Source organism: Monodon monoceros, unplaced genomic scaffold, assembly GCF_005190385.1.
Source record: "Monodon monoceros isolate NGI ecotype Baffin Bay Population unplaced genomic scaffold, NGI_Narwhal_1 Super_Scaffold_19, whole genome shotgun sequence".
Taxonomy (NCBI): domain Eukaryota; kingdom Metazoa; phylum Chordata; class Mammalia; order Artiodactyla; family Monodontidae; genus Monodon; species Monodon monoceros.
This window is the reverse complement of record NW_021703775.1, coordinates 53,166,281-53,183,305: the sequence shown is the minus strand read 5'-3', so window position 1 is coordinate 53,183,305 and position 17,025 is coordinate 53,166,281. Positions and strand designations below refer to the sequence as shown.

The 17,025-nt window shown below is 38.3% G+C and overlaps 1 protein-coding gene across 9 annotated transcripts in view; it reads right to left on the bottom strand.

Annotated features, from left to right (window-relative positions):
* THADA (THADA armadillo repeat containing) overlaps nt 1-13,247 on the bottom strand; it is a 313,009-nt gene extending 299,762 nt beyond the window's left edge. For 7 of the 9 annotated variants that reach the window (XR_003794967.1, XR_003794966.1, XR_003794968.1 and 4 more), the window contains exons 1-7: nt 13,124-13,247; nt 9,912-10,011; nt 9,519-9,613; nt 4,813-4,943; nt 482-633; nt 332-364; nt 40-88 (exon numbers count right to left, since the gene is read on the bottom strand). Coding sequence is in view for 6 of the 9 variants with exons in the window: in XM_029232473.1 (XP_029088306.1) it covers nt 40-88; nt 332-364; nt 482-633; nt 4,813-4,943; nt 9,519-9,613; nt 9,912-9,987 (536 nt within the window). In the remaining 3 variants the exon portion in view is untranslated. The remainder of the gene's footprint in view (nt 1-39; nt 89-331; nt 365-481; nt 634-4,812; nt 4,944-9,518; nt 9,614-9,911; nt 10,012-13,123) is intronic. The other 2 variants (XM_029232476.1, XM_029232478.1) reach the window with 2 other exon arrangements.
* Nucleotides 13,248-17,025: the final 3,778 nt, after the last annotated feature.

Sequence of the window (17,025 nt, the reverse complement as noted above, 5' to 3'; positions counted from 1 at the left end):
CACACACATAAACAAGCATGGAAACATGTTAACACTTGCCTGTTTTCTTCTGAGATTTCAATTAAACTCTTCTGTAGATAATGAAGCACTGAAACAAAAAGAATATAATGAAAAATTTAAAACTGTGAACTTTGACTTCAGCACAAGAAAATATTTTAAATCACTGCTACCCAAAATGATATCACAGAAGTAGAAATTTAAAAGGAAGGCACACCATGTACGTTAGTCATCTGCAGTACTCCACCCGTTGCCAAGAAACTTAAAAGAACCAGTTCCAAAATGACTTACACAAGCAGTCACCTCTCAGAATAAAATAAATAATAGGACTTACCATTTTCAAGAAGATTATTAACACTTGATCTACCTGTGGGGGGAAAATTAACACTGGTAAGCAGTTTCAGAACCAAAATTAACATCATTTAAAACACTGATGTAACGACAGGTGTTAGCCAGAAAAAGTACTAGAAAAGAGGTGGCTTACCCAAGTCAAAGTTCTCCATACAGGAAGATATATTGTCAATAACTTTCCTACAAGAGTATAGATCAGTAGTAGTATTCAATTCTTCCTGAAGACGAGAAGTAAAACTCTGTGTAGCCTCAGTTAGAAAAAATTCAGGTAGGTCATTTAGTGAGCTAGAAAAAGAACCAAATATTAAAAATCTGACAACCTTAGAGTATGTACAAGGATATGTAGGGAGGGAGGGGAATATTATAAATGAAGAAATATTGAATGACCCCTTCAAAATACAGCCAGGAAATTATAACATTACACCACTAGAAGACAGATCAGGAACTCCCTCTCATCTGGTCTCCCTGCTTCCATATTAATTCCCTCCCATTCTGCAGACTATCCTCAACAGAGCAGCCAGAGTGATATTACTAAGATAACATGTTACTCCTCTGCGTGAAACCGTCCAACAATGTTCTTCTCAGTCAAAGCAGTAGCCAAAGAGATTACATTGACTTATGAGACCCTACACAATCTGGGCCCACCATTATCTCTCTGCCTCATCTTGATCCTTGTTCACTTCACTCTAGCTACACAGCCTTCCTCCATTCCAACAACATGCCAAAGTCTTTGTACTTGTTATTTCCTCTACCTGGAACTCTCTTCCCTCAAATATACCCAATAATCATTTCCTCGCCCCTTTCAGGTCAATCTCAAACATCACCCTATCAATGACACTAAGCAAAGATGTATGAAGTCACTACTATATTTTAAACTGTAACCCTCACCCCATCCTTGGTACTCCCTTTCCCAATTCTCTGCTTTATTTTTTTTTCTCCATAGCACTCATGCCCTCTAATTCCTATATATTTTGCTTATTTATCTATCTTCTGTCTTCCTCTTAGAAGTAACCTCTGTTCTGGACTGTTCTATTCACTGTTTCCCCAATGCCTAGAAGAATACTTGACACATAGTAGATAATCAATAAAAATTTACTGAATGGATAAATTAAATTTAATGCCAATTTACCACAGTTAATCTAAATTAACATTTTTTTAAAAATTTGACTCAACAGTTCTAAAGCTTTTCTGGAAAGAAAAAAAAATTTGAAAATAGAATATTCTGAAAAACAAGAGTCACTACAGAGATGACTTGTTCTAGTATATAATTAAACCATAGTATCAAACTATAGTGAATAAAAGTGTGATGTTGGTGGGTAAACAAATAGACCCAAGTCTAAAATCAAACCTTTGCTTATACAAGACCATAGAACATAATAATATGGCATTTCAAATATGTGGTGAATAATGGACTATTCAACAGTTTGGGGATAAGTGGCTCCCCATACAGAAAAGAAAACTAAGTTGGATCTCTATCTCACACTACACTCAAAACTTAATACCAGATAGATTTAAAAGTTAAACAAAAAGAGTATTTTCAGATAAGTAATTTTATATAATCTTGTATTAGAGAAAGCATATACAAGCTGAAACTCAGAAATCTATACAGAGGAAAATATTTGCAGGTTTGAGTATGAAAATTTTTTTTTAATTTTTATAAAGCAAACACCAGGAAGAAAGTTTAAAGACAAGTAACAAAATAAAGGAATATATTTGGCACGTAATCTGTATAGATCTCTTATAAATAAAGACATTCTACAGTTGGCTGCCTTCCTGCAGGCATTCTCCACACCCCTCTTTGCTGGCAAAGCTCACCTTCCACTAAAGGGCTAAAGGTGTGACACCTTTGCTTCCTAACCATTTTTTACAACGAGGGAGAGAGAAAGTATATGACCCAATCTTGACAATGAATATCGACAGGACCTTCAATGAAAAGTCTAGTGGGACCTTCCACAAAATGTTTTTTCTCTCCAATAAAAAGAAATGCGGAGGAGGAAATTTCCTTTTTTTTTCTTTTTGCCAATTGCAGTAAAGTCTATATAAGGTGCTTGTAACTGCTTTAGCCCCTTGTAACTCTGAGGGAAGATAGGGCCAAAACAATGAGAAAAAGATGGAAAACATCAGGATATTCAATGACATTTGTCGACTACTTCACCGAAACCCTATAACTGGCCAGTATTTGATCATTTGCTTTATAACACAATAAATACACTTGCTTAAAGAAAAAAAAAAAAGATATTCTAACAAGAAAACATACTAAGATATGTAATCACCAAAAAAAAGTAAAATAGTCAAAATCCACACGTTAAAAAATATTGACTCTTGGGGACTTCCCTGGTGGCTCAGTGGTTAAGAATCCGCCTGCCAATGCAGGGGACATGGGTTCAAGCCCTGGTCTGGGAAGATCCCACATGCCACAGAGCAACTAAGCCCATGTGCCACAACTACTGAGCCTGCGCTCTAGAGCCCATGTGCCACAACTACTAAGCCTGCGCTCTAGAGCCTGCGAGCCACAACTACTGAGCCCGCATATCACAACTACTGAAGCCTGCGTGCCTAGAGTCCATGCTCCACAAGAGAAGCCACCACAATGAGAAGCCCACACACTGCAACGAAGAGTAGCTCTCACTTGCCACAACTAGAGAAAGCCCGCGGGCAGCAACGAAGACCCAATGCAGCCAAAAATAAATAAATAAATAAATTTAAAACAAATAAAAAAAATTCACTCTCACTAGTAACCTGGCAAATGCAAATTATAACATAACACCATTTTTCACCTACCAAATTTTAAAAGATTTAAAGATTGATTTTATTCAGTGTTGGAAAGATATGAAGAAAAAGGCACTCTTATTCACTTGTTAGAAGGAGTATAACATGGTATCGTGTTGAGGATTACGATTTAGCAATATCTATCAAAAATTTTGATAGGCGTAAGTTTGGTCAAGAAATTCCTCTTCTAGGAATTCATTTCAGAGAAATACACATATTATATACATAATTAAGACTATCACTGTAGCATTGCTGGAATAATGAAAACTTGAAAACAAGCTATCAATGGAGAAGTGATTAAATAATATGTAATACGGCGCATATAAATTTCGGTACATCCATATTATGGAATATCTAGCTGTTAGAAAGAATGAGGACTTTCGGTGGAAATGTAAAATGGTGCAGCCATATGGAAAATTGTTCGGAAGTTCCTCAGAAAATTAAAAATAAAATTACCATATGATCCAGCAATCCCACTTGCGGGGGATTGCTATATACCCTAAAGAACTGAAAGCAGGATCTCAAAGAGATATTTGCACAACCATGTCCATTATTCACAATAGCCAAAAAGAGGAAGCAACCCAAATGTCTATCAACAGACTAATGGATGAACACAATGTGCTATATACATACAATAGAGTATTAATCAGCCTTAAAAAGGAAGGAAATCCTATCACATGCTACAACATGGATGAACCTTGAGGACATAAGTCAGTCACAGAAAGATAAATACAAATGTTTTACTTATACAAGGTATCTAAAGTAATCAAAATCATAGAAAAAGAAAGCAGAATGGTGGTTGCCAAGGGCTAGGGGGAGGAGGAAATAGGGAGTAGTTGTTTAATGGGTATAGAGTTTCAGTTTTGTAAGATGGAGAAGTTCTAGAGATCCACAGCACAACAATGTGAATACACTTAACACTACTGAACTGTACACTCAAAAATGGTTAAGATGGTAAATTTTATGTTATGTGGGCTTTTTTTAACCACAATTTTAAAAAAAAGAAGGACTATACTGACCTGAAAATATCTCTAAGACATTCCTTAGTGAAAAACAACCTACAGAGAAATATGTAGAGTATAACCCCATTTACATAAAAAATAAAAACTAAAGTATAACACACACTAAACCCAAAAGAAAGGTCTAGAAACACCAAAATGTCAAGTGATAACCTTTACTAAGAAAAGATAAGCCAGAAATAGTGAAAAGGAAGGCTCACTTTTTATTTTGTGTACTCCTATACTGCTTAAACTTTCTACACTAAGCATATATTCCTGTATTACCTGTGTAATATAGGTAATATGGTAATATATTCCTAATGTATGCTTAGGAATATATGCTTTAAACATCCGTTTAGACCAAGAAGAGATGAGACACAGAAAAAACAGCAGGATGACAGATTTAAACTTAACCAATAATTGCATTACATGCAAATGGACTGAACCAGGAGTCTGTAAAATACAGCCTACAGCCTATTTTTTTAACGTCTGTGACCTAAGAAGCTTTTTTACATTTTTAAAGAGTTACGATAAATAAATAAGTAAATAAACAAAACAAAGAAGAAATTGTATGAATGAAATTGCTAAGTGATACATTTCAGTTCAGTTTTACCAAACCATAGAGGGAACCTTAAACACTGGTTACTTTTGGTCAAATTAAACATTTACAACGTCTAACTTTTCTTTTTTTCCTTACCTTGCCAAGACTTTCTTCAAGGGATTCTTTAGATTCAAAGAAAGATAAATGCCTGCTAAAATATCCAAACAACTTCGAATAGTGGGATCACACTTGCCATTTTTATTTGCCTTCTCCAGTAAGGGCACAATCTATAATCCAAAGAATTCAAAGCCATAGTAATGTTTTTCTAATATCAAGAATAGTAAAGTAACATAGATTCAAATACTTTTTTAAGTCTCACCTTTAATGTGTAATATTTTCCACTCTACACTGTTAAGGGTACTAATTTAAACACTATTTAATTTAATTTAAAAGTATTTCAGTATTTATTAAATATTTAAACCATGCCCCCAACTCCCACTTTACCCTCCAGACCCACCTTCAATGAGTAGACTTGTTAATGGCTTAAGGTACAGGAATTCTGTAGCACTACTGAAAACCAATAATACATTTAATTGCTTCCCCCCCAAATATTATGCAACTTCAAATGATAAATCCTAATAATGAAATGCTCGTAAGGACAGTCTTTACATTTTAAGTTAACTTTTTAACGTGCCTGCTAAAAATTTTTGAAGATTAAGATTAATAGAATTTTTTTTTAAACTTATCTCCACAAAAAAGGTATGTACAGAGAGGGCAGACAGCAGAAGCAAGAACTACAACCCTGCAGTCTGTGGAACAAAAACCACATTCATAGAAAGATAGACAAGATGAAAAGGCAGAGGGCTATGTACCAGATGAAATAACAAGATAAAACCCCAGAAAAACAACTAAATGAAGTAGAGATAGGCAACCTTCCAGAAAAAGAACTCGGAATAATGCCAGTGAAGAAGATCCAGGACCTCGGAAAAAGAATGGAGGCAAAGATCGAGAAGATACAAGAAATGTTTAACAAAGACCTAAAAGACTTAAAGAACAAACAAACAGAGATGAACAATACAATAAATGAAATGAAGAATACACTAGAAGGAATCAATAGCAGAATAACTGAGGCAGAAGAACGGATAAGTGACCTGGAAGACAGAATGGTGGAATTCACTGCTGCACAACAGAATAAAGAAAAAAGAATGAAAAGAAATGAAGACAGCCTAAGAGACCTCTGGGATAACGTTAAATGCAACAACATTCACATTACAGGGGTCCCAGAAGGAGAAGAGAGAAAGGACCAGAGAAAATATGTGAAGAGATTATAGTCGAAAACTTCCCTAACATGGGAAAGGAAATAGCCACCCAAGTCCAGGAAGTGCAGAGTCCAATACAGGATAAACCCAAGGAGAAACACGCCGAGACACATAGTAATCAAATTGGCAAAAATTAAAGACAAAGAAAAATTATTGAAAGCAGCAAGCGAAAAACGACAAATAACATACAAGGGAACTCGCATAAGGTTAACAGCTGATTTCTCAGCAGAAACTCTACAAGCCAGAAGGAAGTGGCACGATATACTTAAAGTGATGAAAGGGAAGAACGTGCACCCAAGATTACTCTACCCAGCAAGCATCTCATTCATTCGATGGAGAAATCAGAAGCTTTACAGACAAGCAAAAGCTAAGAGAATTCAGCACCACCAAACCAGCTCTACAACAAATGCTAAAGGAACTTCTCTAGGTGGGAAACACAAGAGAAGAAAAGGACCTACAAAAACAAACCCAGGGCTTCCCTGGTGGCGCAGTGGTTGAGAATCTGCCTGCCGATGCAGGGGATGTGGGTTCGAGCCCTGGTCTGGGAGGATCCCACATGCCGCGGAGCAACTGGGCCCGTGAGCCACAATTACTGAGCCTGCGCGTCTGGAGCCTGTGCTCCGCAACAAGAGAGGCCGCGACAGTGAGAGGCCCGCACACCACAATGAAGAGTGGCCCCCACTCGCCGCAACTAGAGAAAGCCCTCGCACAGAAACGAAGACCCAACACAGCCATAAATTAATTAATTAATTAAAAAAAAAAGCTCAAAACAATTAAGAAAATGATCATAGGAACATACATATCTATAATTACCTTAAATGTGAATGGATTAAATGCTCCAACCAAAAGACACAGGCTTGCTGAATGGATACAAAAACAAGACCCATATATATGCTGTCTACAAGAGATGCACTTCAGACCTAGGGACACATACAGACTGAAAGGGAGGGGATGGAAAAAGATATTCCATGCAAATGGAAATCAAAAGAAAGCTGGAGTAGCAATACTCATATCAGATAAAATAGACTTTAAAATAAAGAATGCTACAAGAGACAAGGAAGGGCACTACATAATGATCAAGGGATCAATCCAAGAAGAAGATATCACAATTATAAATATATATGCACCCAACACAGGAGCACCTCAATACATAAGGCAACTGCTAACAGCTATAAAAGAGGAAATCGACAGTGACACAATAATAGTGGGGGACTTTAACACCTCACTTACACCAATGGACAGATCATCCAAACAGAAAATTAATAAGGAAACACAAGCTTTAAATGACACAATAGACCAGATAGATTTAATTGATATTTATAGGACATTCCTAGGTTTAGGACAAACCTAGGGAGACAAAAGACCTGTATGCAGAAAACTATGACACTGATGAAAGAAATTAAAGATGATACCAACAGATGGAGAGATATACCATGTTCTTGGATTGGAAGAATCAATATTGTGAAAATGACTATACTACCCAAAGCAATCTACAGATTCAATGCAATCCCTATCAAATTACCAATGGCATTTTTTACGGAACTAGAACAAAAAATCTTAAAATTTGTATGGAGACACAAAAGACCCCGAATAGCCAAAGCGGTATTAAGGGGAAAAAAACGGAGCTGGAGGAATCAGACTCCCTGACTTCAGACTATACTACAAAGCTACAGTAATCAAGACAGTATGGTACTGGCACAAAAACAGAAACACAGATCAATGGAACAAGATAGAAAGCCCAGAGATAAACCCACAAACCTATGGTCAACTAATCTATGACAAAGGAGGCAAGGATATACAATGGAGAAAAGACAGTCTCTTCAATAAGCGGTGCTGGGAAAACTGGACAGCTACATGTAAAAGAATGAAATCAGGATACTCCCTAACACCATACACAAAAATAAACTCAAAATGGATTACAGACCTAAATGTAAGACCGGACACTATAAAACTCTCAGAGGAAAACATCGGCAGAACACTCTTTGACATAAATCACAGCAAGATCTTTTTTGATACACCTCCTAGAGTAATGGAAATAAAACCAAAAATAAACAAATGGGACCTAATGAAACTTCAAAGCTTTTGCACAGCAAAGGAAACCATAAATAAGACTAAAAGACGGGGCTTCCCTGGTGGTGCAGTGGTTGAGAGTCCGCCTGCCGATGCAGGGGACATGGGTTCGTGCCCCGGTCCGGGAAGATCCCACATGCCGCAGAGCGGCTGGGCCCGTGAGCCATGGCCGCTAAGCCTGCGCGTCTGGAGCCTGTGCTCCACAACGTGAGAGGCCACAACAGTGAGAGGCCCGTGTACCGCAAAAAAAAAGAGACTAAAAGACAACCCTCAAAATGGGAGAAAATATTTGCAAACAAATCAACAGACAAAGGATTAATCTCCAAAATATATAAACAGCTCATGCAACCCAATATTAAAGAAACAAACAACCCAATCCAAAAATGGGCAGAAGACCTAAATAGACATTTCTCCATAGAAGACATACGGATGGCCAAGAAGCACATGAAAAGCTGCTCAACATCACTAATTATTAGAGAAATGCAAATCAAAACTACAATGAGGTATCACCTCACACCAGTTAGAATGGGCATCATCAGAAAATCTACAAACAGCAAATGCTAGAGAGGCTGTGGAGAAAACGAATCCTCTTGCACTGTTGGTGGGAATGTAAACTGATACAGCCACTATGGAGAACAGTATGGAGGTTCCTTAAAAAATGAAAAATAGAATTACCATATGACCCAGCAATCCCACTACTGGGCATATACCCAGAGAAAACCATAATTCAAAAACACACATGCACCCCAGTGTTCATTGCAGCACTATTTACAATAGCCAGGTCATCGAAGCAACCTAAATGCCCATTGACAGACGAATGGATAAAGAAGATGTGGTACATATATACAATGGAATATCACTCAGCCACAAAAAGGAACGAAATTGGGTCATTTGTAGAGACATGGATGAATCTAGAGACTGTCATACAGAGTGAAGTAAGTCAAAAAGAGAAAAACAAATATCGTATATTAATGCGTATATGTGGAACATAGAAAAATGGTGCAGATGAGCCAGTTTGCAGGACAGAAATTGAGACACAGGTGTAGAGAACAAAAGTATGGACGCCAACGTGGGAAAGTGGCGGGGGGTGATGGTGTGGTGTGATGAATTGGGAGATTGGGATTGACATGTATACACTGATGTGTATAAAATGGATGACTAATAAGGACCTGCTGTATAAAAAAATTAATAAAATAAAATTCAAAAAACAAACAAACAAAAAGGTATGCACAATTATTTCATTATCCTACCTATATACAGCTCCAATAGTGGCGGAAGCCTAAGTATGGCTTCTTTTGCCACTCTGAATAAAAAGATATCATACAATGAATAGAAAAAACAAAACAATCCCTTATTCTTTAATGATACATTTATATTAAATAATTGGGAACCAAAAATTATCAGTTAATTTTAAAAGTCCATAATAGCATGATAACCTTCAAGATGCACTCATGAATATCAAATCAGCCTTACCTGTTTAACATAATGGATCTGTGACACTCCATCAGTGAGTTGTACACAATGTAACAACAAAGAAGCTAGATTCTTCCCTTCTACATCAGCCAAAGCTACATAACACACACAAAAAAATTTCTTCAGTGATTTAACAATATATGGATATGAGTTTGCCTTCATCATGTGTTCTATAAAATTTAAATATTTATAAACAAACAAAAAAAAACCTGGCAGAACTTAGTCTGAAGATAGAAGTTTAAGAAAACCATTTTACAACCAAAACTGAATGTAAAGAACGTGGAATAATTAAATACCAAGAGTTTGAACATTATGTGATATGGAGTCCCAGAGATAAATATACTGTTTGCAACCTAAAAAAGAGATCAACAAATGAAGTCAGAAATCACTTACATCTCAAAGTTTCAAGGTCCTGATGACAAACGGTCAATGAAGTAACTTGAGTTTCTTTCTTCTTCTTTACACCCATTTTAAATAGAATTAACAGTAGTCACTACAAGAAAGAAGAGTTTTAAGACACTAATGCACTAAAGCCCTCAGTACCACTGACATTTTGGGCCGGATAATTCTTTGCTATAGAGTGTTGTCCTGGACACTGTAGGATATTTAACACATCCTTGGCCTCTACCCACTAGATGTCAGTAGCATCCTCTTTCCTCTAAGTTGTGACAACCAAAAAATGTCTCTAGTCATTGCCAAATGTCCCCTGGGGAGCAAAGTTGCCACAGACTGAGAACTACTGATCTAAGGATTTCTGCTTTGAAAAACTTGTTTAGACTCAAGAAGAGTTTATTAATGTCTAAAGTTACTTTTACCTACCCAGTCTTTATATTTTAAAATACAGCAAACCTTCATTTTAGTAATAACAAAGAAACCAGTATGGTTTTTCAAAAATAAACTACGCATACCTAACCTCCGTGACTTCTTAGACTGACAGATCAGGAGGTATCATGAGATGCTATATCTTTATTCCTGCAAAATATTTAATAAAGGAAACTTTCACATACTATCCTTGTGAGTTTGCTTTTAGTTAACGAACAGTTTGTTTCAGCTAACAGGGTTCATAATGGGCTGAACAAATGTACTCAGAGGATACACACTAATAGTACCATGTGCTCTGAAGACAAGCCACTAGGGAAATGCCACACAGGGCTCTTTTCTTGGTGCAGTTAGCATTTTTAGCAGTGTTTATAATGTAGACATTAGAGGACATAACATAGTGAATTTATAAAAGACACAAAGGTGGGAGCACATGTTGGATAATGGAATTAGGATTAAAAAAAAAAGACCAATAAACTGGAATAAAATTACCAAGATGAAACAGAAATAAATGTAAAATGCTGCATTTGGATTAGAAAAATATAATCTAGAAATACAGGATGGGGAGGTGGGGGAGAAAATATGTGATTTGAAACAGCATATGTGGTTTGAATATTATGTGAGCCAATAGCACAACATGACTGTTAAAAACCACATTAGAAGTCAGCTAGACCAAGGGAATGCCTGATCCCTTGGTCATCTTCACAGGTCAGGTGACATGTGGAGCATTAGATGCTATGCTGGTTGCCATATCTTAAGGAGCCATAGCAAATGATGGAGCTTCCAAGGAACAGCCAGATTTCTGAAGGGCCAAGAGAGCACCTCCTTTCAGAAAACAGTTCAGTTAGCCAAAGGTGTTTGGCCTGGAGAAAAGAGGACTGGACAAGTGCCTTAGAAGAGCTGCTGTTGTTGGAGGACTGCTTTGGAGAAAGAGGAATAGATGCCTTCTGTCTTTTTTTTTTTTTTTTTTGGCTGCACTGCACGGCTTGCAGGATTTTTCTCTGACCAGGGATTGAACCCGGGGCCACGGAGTGAAAGCACCAAGTCCTAACTACTGGACCACCAAGGAAGTCCCAGATGTCTTCTATCTGAGATGGCTATAGAATTTGTAGATGTCTATAGAATTAGGAAATGTCAGTGCAAGCTTCAGGGAGGCCAGTTCCAGCTCAATACAAAGGAAGAACGCTATGGTTCAACTATAAAATGTGCTGCCTTTCAAAAGAGAATTTCCCAATGCTGGGAATACCCAAAGAGAAATTGAATGAACCCTTTCCACCTGTACTCCTGCAATAACCTCCCAACTGGTCTCCAAACTTCCATTCTGCTTCTGAAGAGTCCATTTTCTTCACAGTCATCAAAGCAAATTTTTTCAAATCTAATTACTCTCTTTCTTAAAACTTTCCAAGGGCTTTCATTTTCACTTAGAATAAAATCCAAATTTGAGACTCTGGCCTTCAAGGCCCTAAATAATCTGGCCATGCTTTCCCCTGCAGTTCATCTCAAATTAATCTTCTCTTCACCATCTAGGGGACTTTGCACTTCCTGATACCTCTGTCTGTTAGGCTTATTCCACCAAATCTTTGCAAGGCCAACTCTTCATCATTCAGGTCTCCTCTCAAATATTACCTCCTCCAAGAAGCCTTCCATGACCACTCTATCTAAAATGCCACCACTCCTACGCATATACAGACCATTTCTATTGCTTTATTTTCTTCATAGTACTTACTACTACCTGAAGTTACAAGAACTTGTTTATTTGCATATTATCTGTCTCCCCTAGTAATAAATTCCATGAAGGCAGCAACTTTAATCTGTTTTGTCCACTGTTTTAATTCTCAATTCCCAAAACAGTACCTGGTACATATTAGGTGCTTAATAAATATCTGATGAATAAACAAATGAGTTATTTAAAAAACATTTGTCAGTGATGTTCTAAAAGGTATGTATACCTTTAACAGCAGCAAGTGGACTACGTGTCATCTTAAGTAAATTCTATATCCAAATGACAAGCTAGTCCTGACACTGAAGAACCTTTGGTCCCTTTGCTAAGTAAGAAGTCAATACAGCAATGAAATGTGAAAATCCACTTAACAGAAAATGGTAATAAAAATGGACACAGTTAGAAAAGCACTGACAAGGTAAGAATCTGAAAAGTGACAAGATTAGATCAAGGGGAATATCACTGGGGATCACTTCCTAGGTAAGTCACCAATATACAAAGCTTAGAAAGAATAGAGAGAGACAACTGGGGAGGCTATTCTCTGGTGAATGGTGAGCAAATCTGCCCCCGGATTTGATCCTGGAACCCTCAAGACTGCACAAAGAGGTCTGGTGCTTATGCGTGCTCAATGGATGCCTAAACGTTTGTCCTGAAGAACTGGGCCTCCCAATAGCGGAAAATCCCGTGCCCACCTTAAGGTACTGCTTAAGTGGCCAGAAGATGCTCAGTAAATTATACTCCTCCTGGGTCCCACTGGCTGCTTCCCTTCTGATTGCTGCTTCACTCCCATCTACAACTTTCTGGCTGACTCCCACAAACATTATCTGGGCAATTTCCCAACGACGTGGAGGCCGGGGAATGACAGGTAAAACAAAAGTGGTTAAAGTGCTATCTCCATGGAGACCTAAGCGACCGGAAATCAGTTTCAAGACCGCCAAATTCTCGCGTAACTGAAGGACGGGAATTGGTGAATATCGCCTGGCGGCCCTAGCAAAGTGGCCGAGCCGAGTGGTGGAGAGTCGAACGCTACCGCGGATGGGACAAGCAGGACGCCTGGGAGCCAAACCTCGTTCACGTGAGAGTCCGAGAAGAGTCGCAGCTCTCAGGACGAGTCCCGGAAGCTGGTCTAGTTCTACAGTGTCTCCGTGGCTCACAGCGTGGTCTGTAGTCGACTACCGGGTCGAGGCGAGGGGAGGGAAGGAAGAGGACCTGGAGGGAGAATCATCGCGAGAATTGAGCCAATGAACTCCTCCAATCAGGAGTCCAGAGGGGTGGTGATGTCACCGGAGAACCGGTGTTAGTGAGTTTGGTCAGACCCTACTTTAAAGAGTGCGCGCGGTACCTCACTTGAACCGCTAGGGCGAACCCTGCCCGCCTCCTTACTCTTAGGTAAGCTTTGACAGTGGCCTCCACACCCCTGAGTCCCTGGGAAGCACTTTTGCCTTAACCCAGACGTTCCGCCTTCTCCCTCTCAGCCTCCTCAGCGCAGAGACAGGGAGAAAACTGCCTCCGGGCCTTTCGAATCAGGAGCCTGATGACTTTGGAGCCTGATGACTTAAAGCCTGTGAGAGGGGGTAGGGGATGGAACGGGCAGTCAACTGAAGCCACAGTAAGAATTTTGACTAAGATGCGAAGTACGGAAATGAACTAACGTATGCCACAGTACAGGTATTCATTCAGCAAACAGTTAATGAATGCTATTGTCGGAGCTGTTACCAGGCGCTATCCTTGAAAGTTATCCTATTTAGGATATATATATTATGCAGAAAACCAAATTATCAGATGGCTCGGCCCTTTAAAAATACATAAAATAAGTAGGTGCCAACCTCTACACTAGGAGCTGGGACGGGGGTAAGATCAAGAAATAGACATGGAGGTTATGTTCAAGTGCAATTAATTTGGGAAATACAGAGAAACATTCCAGTTCCCCAAACCTTTAGTCAGATTGATGATTTTAAGTTTTTAATCATTACTTTTCTGAATTTTATCTCACCTCCGTTTGTTTTTCTCTGTAGTTTTATCACCTGTGTATGTATCACTAAACAGATCTTATTTTGTTTGATTTTGAGCTTTGTATGTGGAATCGTTTGTTTTCTCCAGGACTTTGCTTCTCTCAGCATTGCTTTTGGCATCCACAGAAAAGCAGGTCTGTGTAGTTCTTTCATTCACTGTTGTATAGTATTCCATTGTTTAATATACCACATTTATGCATTCTAGTCCTCTGGAGATTTGGATTGTTTCCAGCTTTTGCACTAACAATGCTGCTGTGAAGTGTCTTTTACATGTCAGGTGATGAGTGTGTGTAGAACTTCCTCTACAGCAATTTTTTTCTAATTTTGACTGGGACTGATAGTAAGAAATACATTGTACCTTAAACCAAGTACACCTAAGTACTCATACATACATAACTGAAACAAAAATTTCTTGAAATATTTGTTATTCTACAAGAGCTATGTGCTCTGATATTTTCTTTTTTTTTTTAAGTTATGGTAAAATACACATAACAAAATTTACCATCTTAACCATCGTTTTTTTAAAAAAAGAAGGAGAAGAAAGAAACAACAGGCCCAAGGTGGAGCCACTAGCCCCCAGGACAGCAAACCAAGACTTAATGGCAGTTTCAGCCTGTCTCAAGAACAGAATTTCTGGAATTACTTATCAGCACTAGAGAGGTAATCTTACCTGAAACAATCCTTTCTTTTCCTTTACTCATAACTTCTTTGTCCCACCCCATTTCTATAAAAGCTTTCCATTTTGTACCACTGAAGGAGTGCCTTTCTATTTACTAGATGGGATGCTGCCTGGTTCATAAATCATTGAATAAAGCCAATTAGATCTTCACATTTACTTGGTTGAATTTTGTTTTTTAACACCATTTTTAAGTGTTTTCCTTTTTTAAATATATGTTTCAGTCTCACTGAAGTAACTTCGTAACGATCAATGGATTACAACCCTTTTTAAATTTTGGCCCAACCATTTGAAAGTAAGGGGCATTTGAGAGTAAGACGTTGTGAGTCTTCCCCCCACAAAATTAGAGCATGAGCTAGGAGGCAAACAAACACAATTAACATGTATGTGCAAAGGTGGTAACTGCCATAGAAAAAACAGGGGGAATAGAAGAGAGTGAGGGGGAGATCTGTTGCCATTTTAAATAGAGTGGTCAGGGTAGGCCTCCTGGAGTAAGGATTTGCGAGAGATGTGGATACCCTGAGGAAGAGCATTCCATGTGGAGGGAACAGCCACTGCAGAGGTGTGTCAGGGCAGGAGCTTGGTGAGGAAGAACAGCAAGGAGGCCAGTGTGGCTAGAGCCAAGCCAGCAAAGGTATAGGTTATAGGGAATGAAACAAGGGAGTTTCAATTATGTAAAGCCTTACAAGGACTTTTACTGTAAGTGAAATGGGGAGTCATTTTGAGCAGAAGAGTAATAGGATTAATCTGCATTTCAAGAGTCCCTGGAGCTACTTTGTTGAGGCTAAGACTTTAGTGGAAGTGGGAAGACTTCCCACTGCAATGAGTGAAGAGGCTATTGCTATAAACTAAGCAGGCAAGATGCTGGTGGCTCAGACCAGGAAGGTAGCAGTGGAAAGTGTGAAGAGTGGACAAATTCAGGATATGATTTGGAAGTAAGCCAACAGGATTTTCTGAAGGATGGGATATGGAGTATGAGGAAAAGAGTCAAAGATGATTCCAAGATTTCGGACCTGAGCAACTGGAAGGATGAAGTTGCCATTCATAGAGTGATCAGGGCAAAAGTTTGCTTGGAGTGGATTTGAATGGGTTTAAAAGAGACTGGGAGGAAAGGAATTGACAGTGACAAGGTCAAGCAGCGACAATGGCGGTATAGTACACAGTGGCAAATAAATGGAATGGTAACTCCTAGGGGAAATAGAGGCAAGAGAAAGTTCAGGTTTTAAAGACTGAAAGAGTAACGTGTTTGGAAAAGACCTTTTTTTTTGGAGTCAACTTGCACCACCAAATTGAGACCACTTTAAATTCTCTGCTTGGGTCTTTTCAGAACACAGCATGAATTTGGGCCATGAACCTTTTTTTAAGTAGCTATATATTTTATTTGTAAAAATGTAGTCCAAGGGAATTTTTAAAGAATCAGTAATCCTTGATATATAAAAGTATAAAAGAAAACACTTAAATGGCATCTTATGGTAAAAGTGGACTACATAAAATCATGAAAAGTAATCAGTATATCTGTGTTTTGTTAAGTGTAGTTTTACTTTAAATATGTACCTGTTAAAGCAGCATTTTCCCTTCAAGTAGGGAAGGAAATATTTTTATAGTTATTTAATGACACATTTTCACACATAATGATTTTCTTAAGTTCTTTTACATTTGAAAGGATGTTTGAATAATTAAAATTTCACCTTTTAAAACCACAAAAAAGGGATTTAATTGCCTACTCATTTAATACTTGTTCATAAACTTCACTCCAATCACAGGTATCTACTATAATAGGTATTGTTTTCCATAACTGAAAATCTCAATGGAGTCTGTCAGTATCAGAGTCACCCTTACATTCTAAAAAACACACTTTATGAGAATAATCTGCCAGTAGTGTATGGTGATTTACATAATTAAGGAATCCCTCCTAATAAGCTCTATTTAATAGCTTCATGTCTAAAATGAAATCTGAAAGCATATACTAGAGTATGAATATGAATATTTTATTGTTTGTTAATATAAGATGATATTTTCTGGCCAGGAGTCTCTCATGAGGTTGCAGTCATCCAAAGGCTTAACTAAGGGTGGAGGATCCATTTCCAAGATGACTTAACTCAGTGGTGCTCGTTGTTTACAAAAGGCCTTAGTTCCTCCCCATGTGGGCCTCTCCCCCAGGCTGCTTGAGCTTTCTCACAACATGGTAGCTGGCCTTCCCCAGAAAGAGCAAGGTAGAAGCTTCAATGGCTTTTATGGCCTAGCCACAGAAGTCCCACACCATGTCAACAATATCGCATT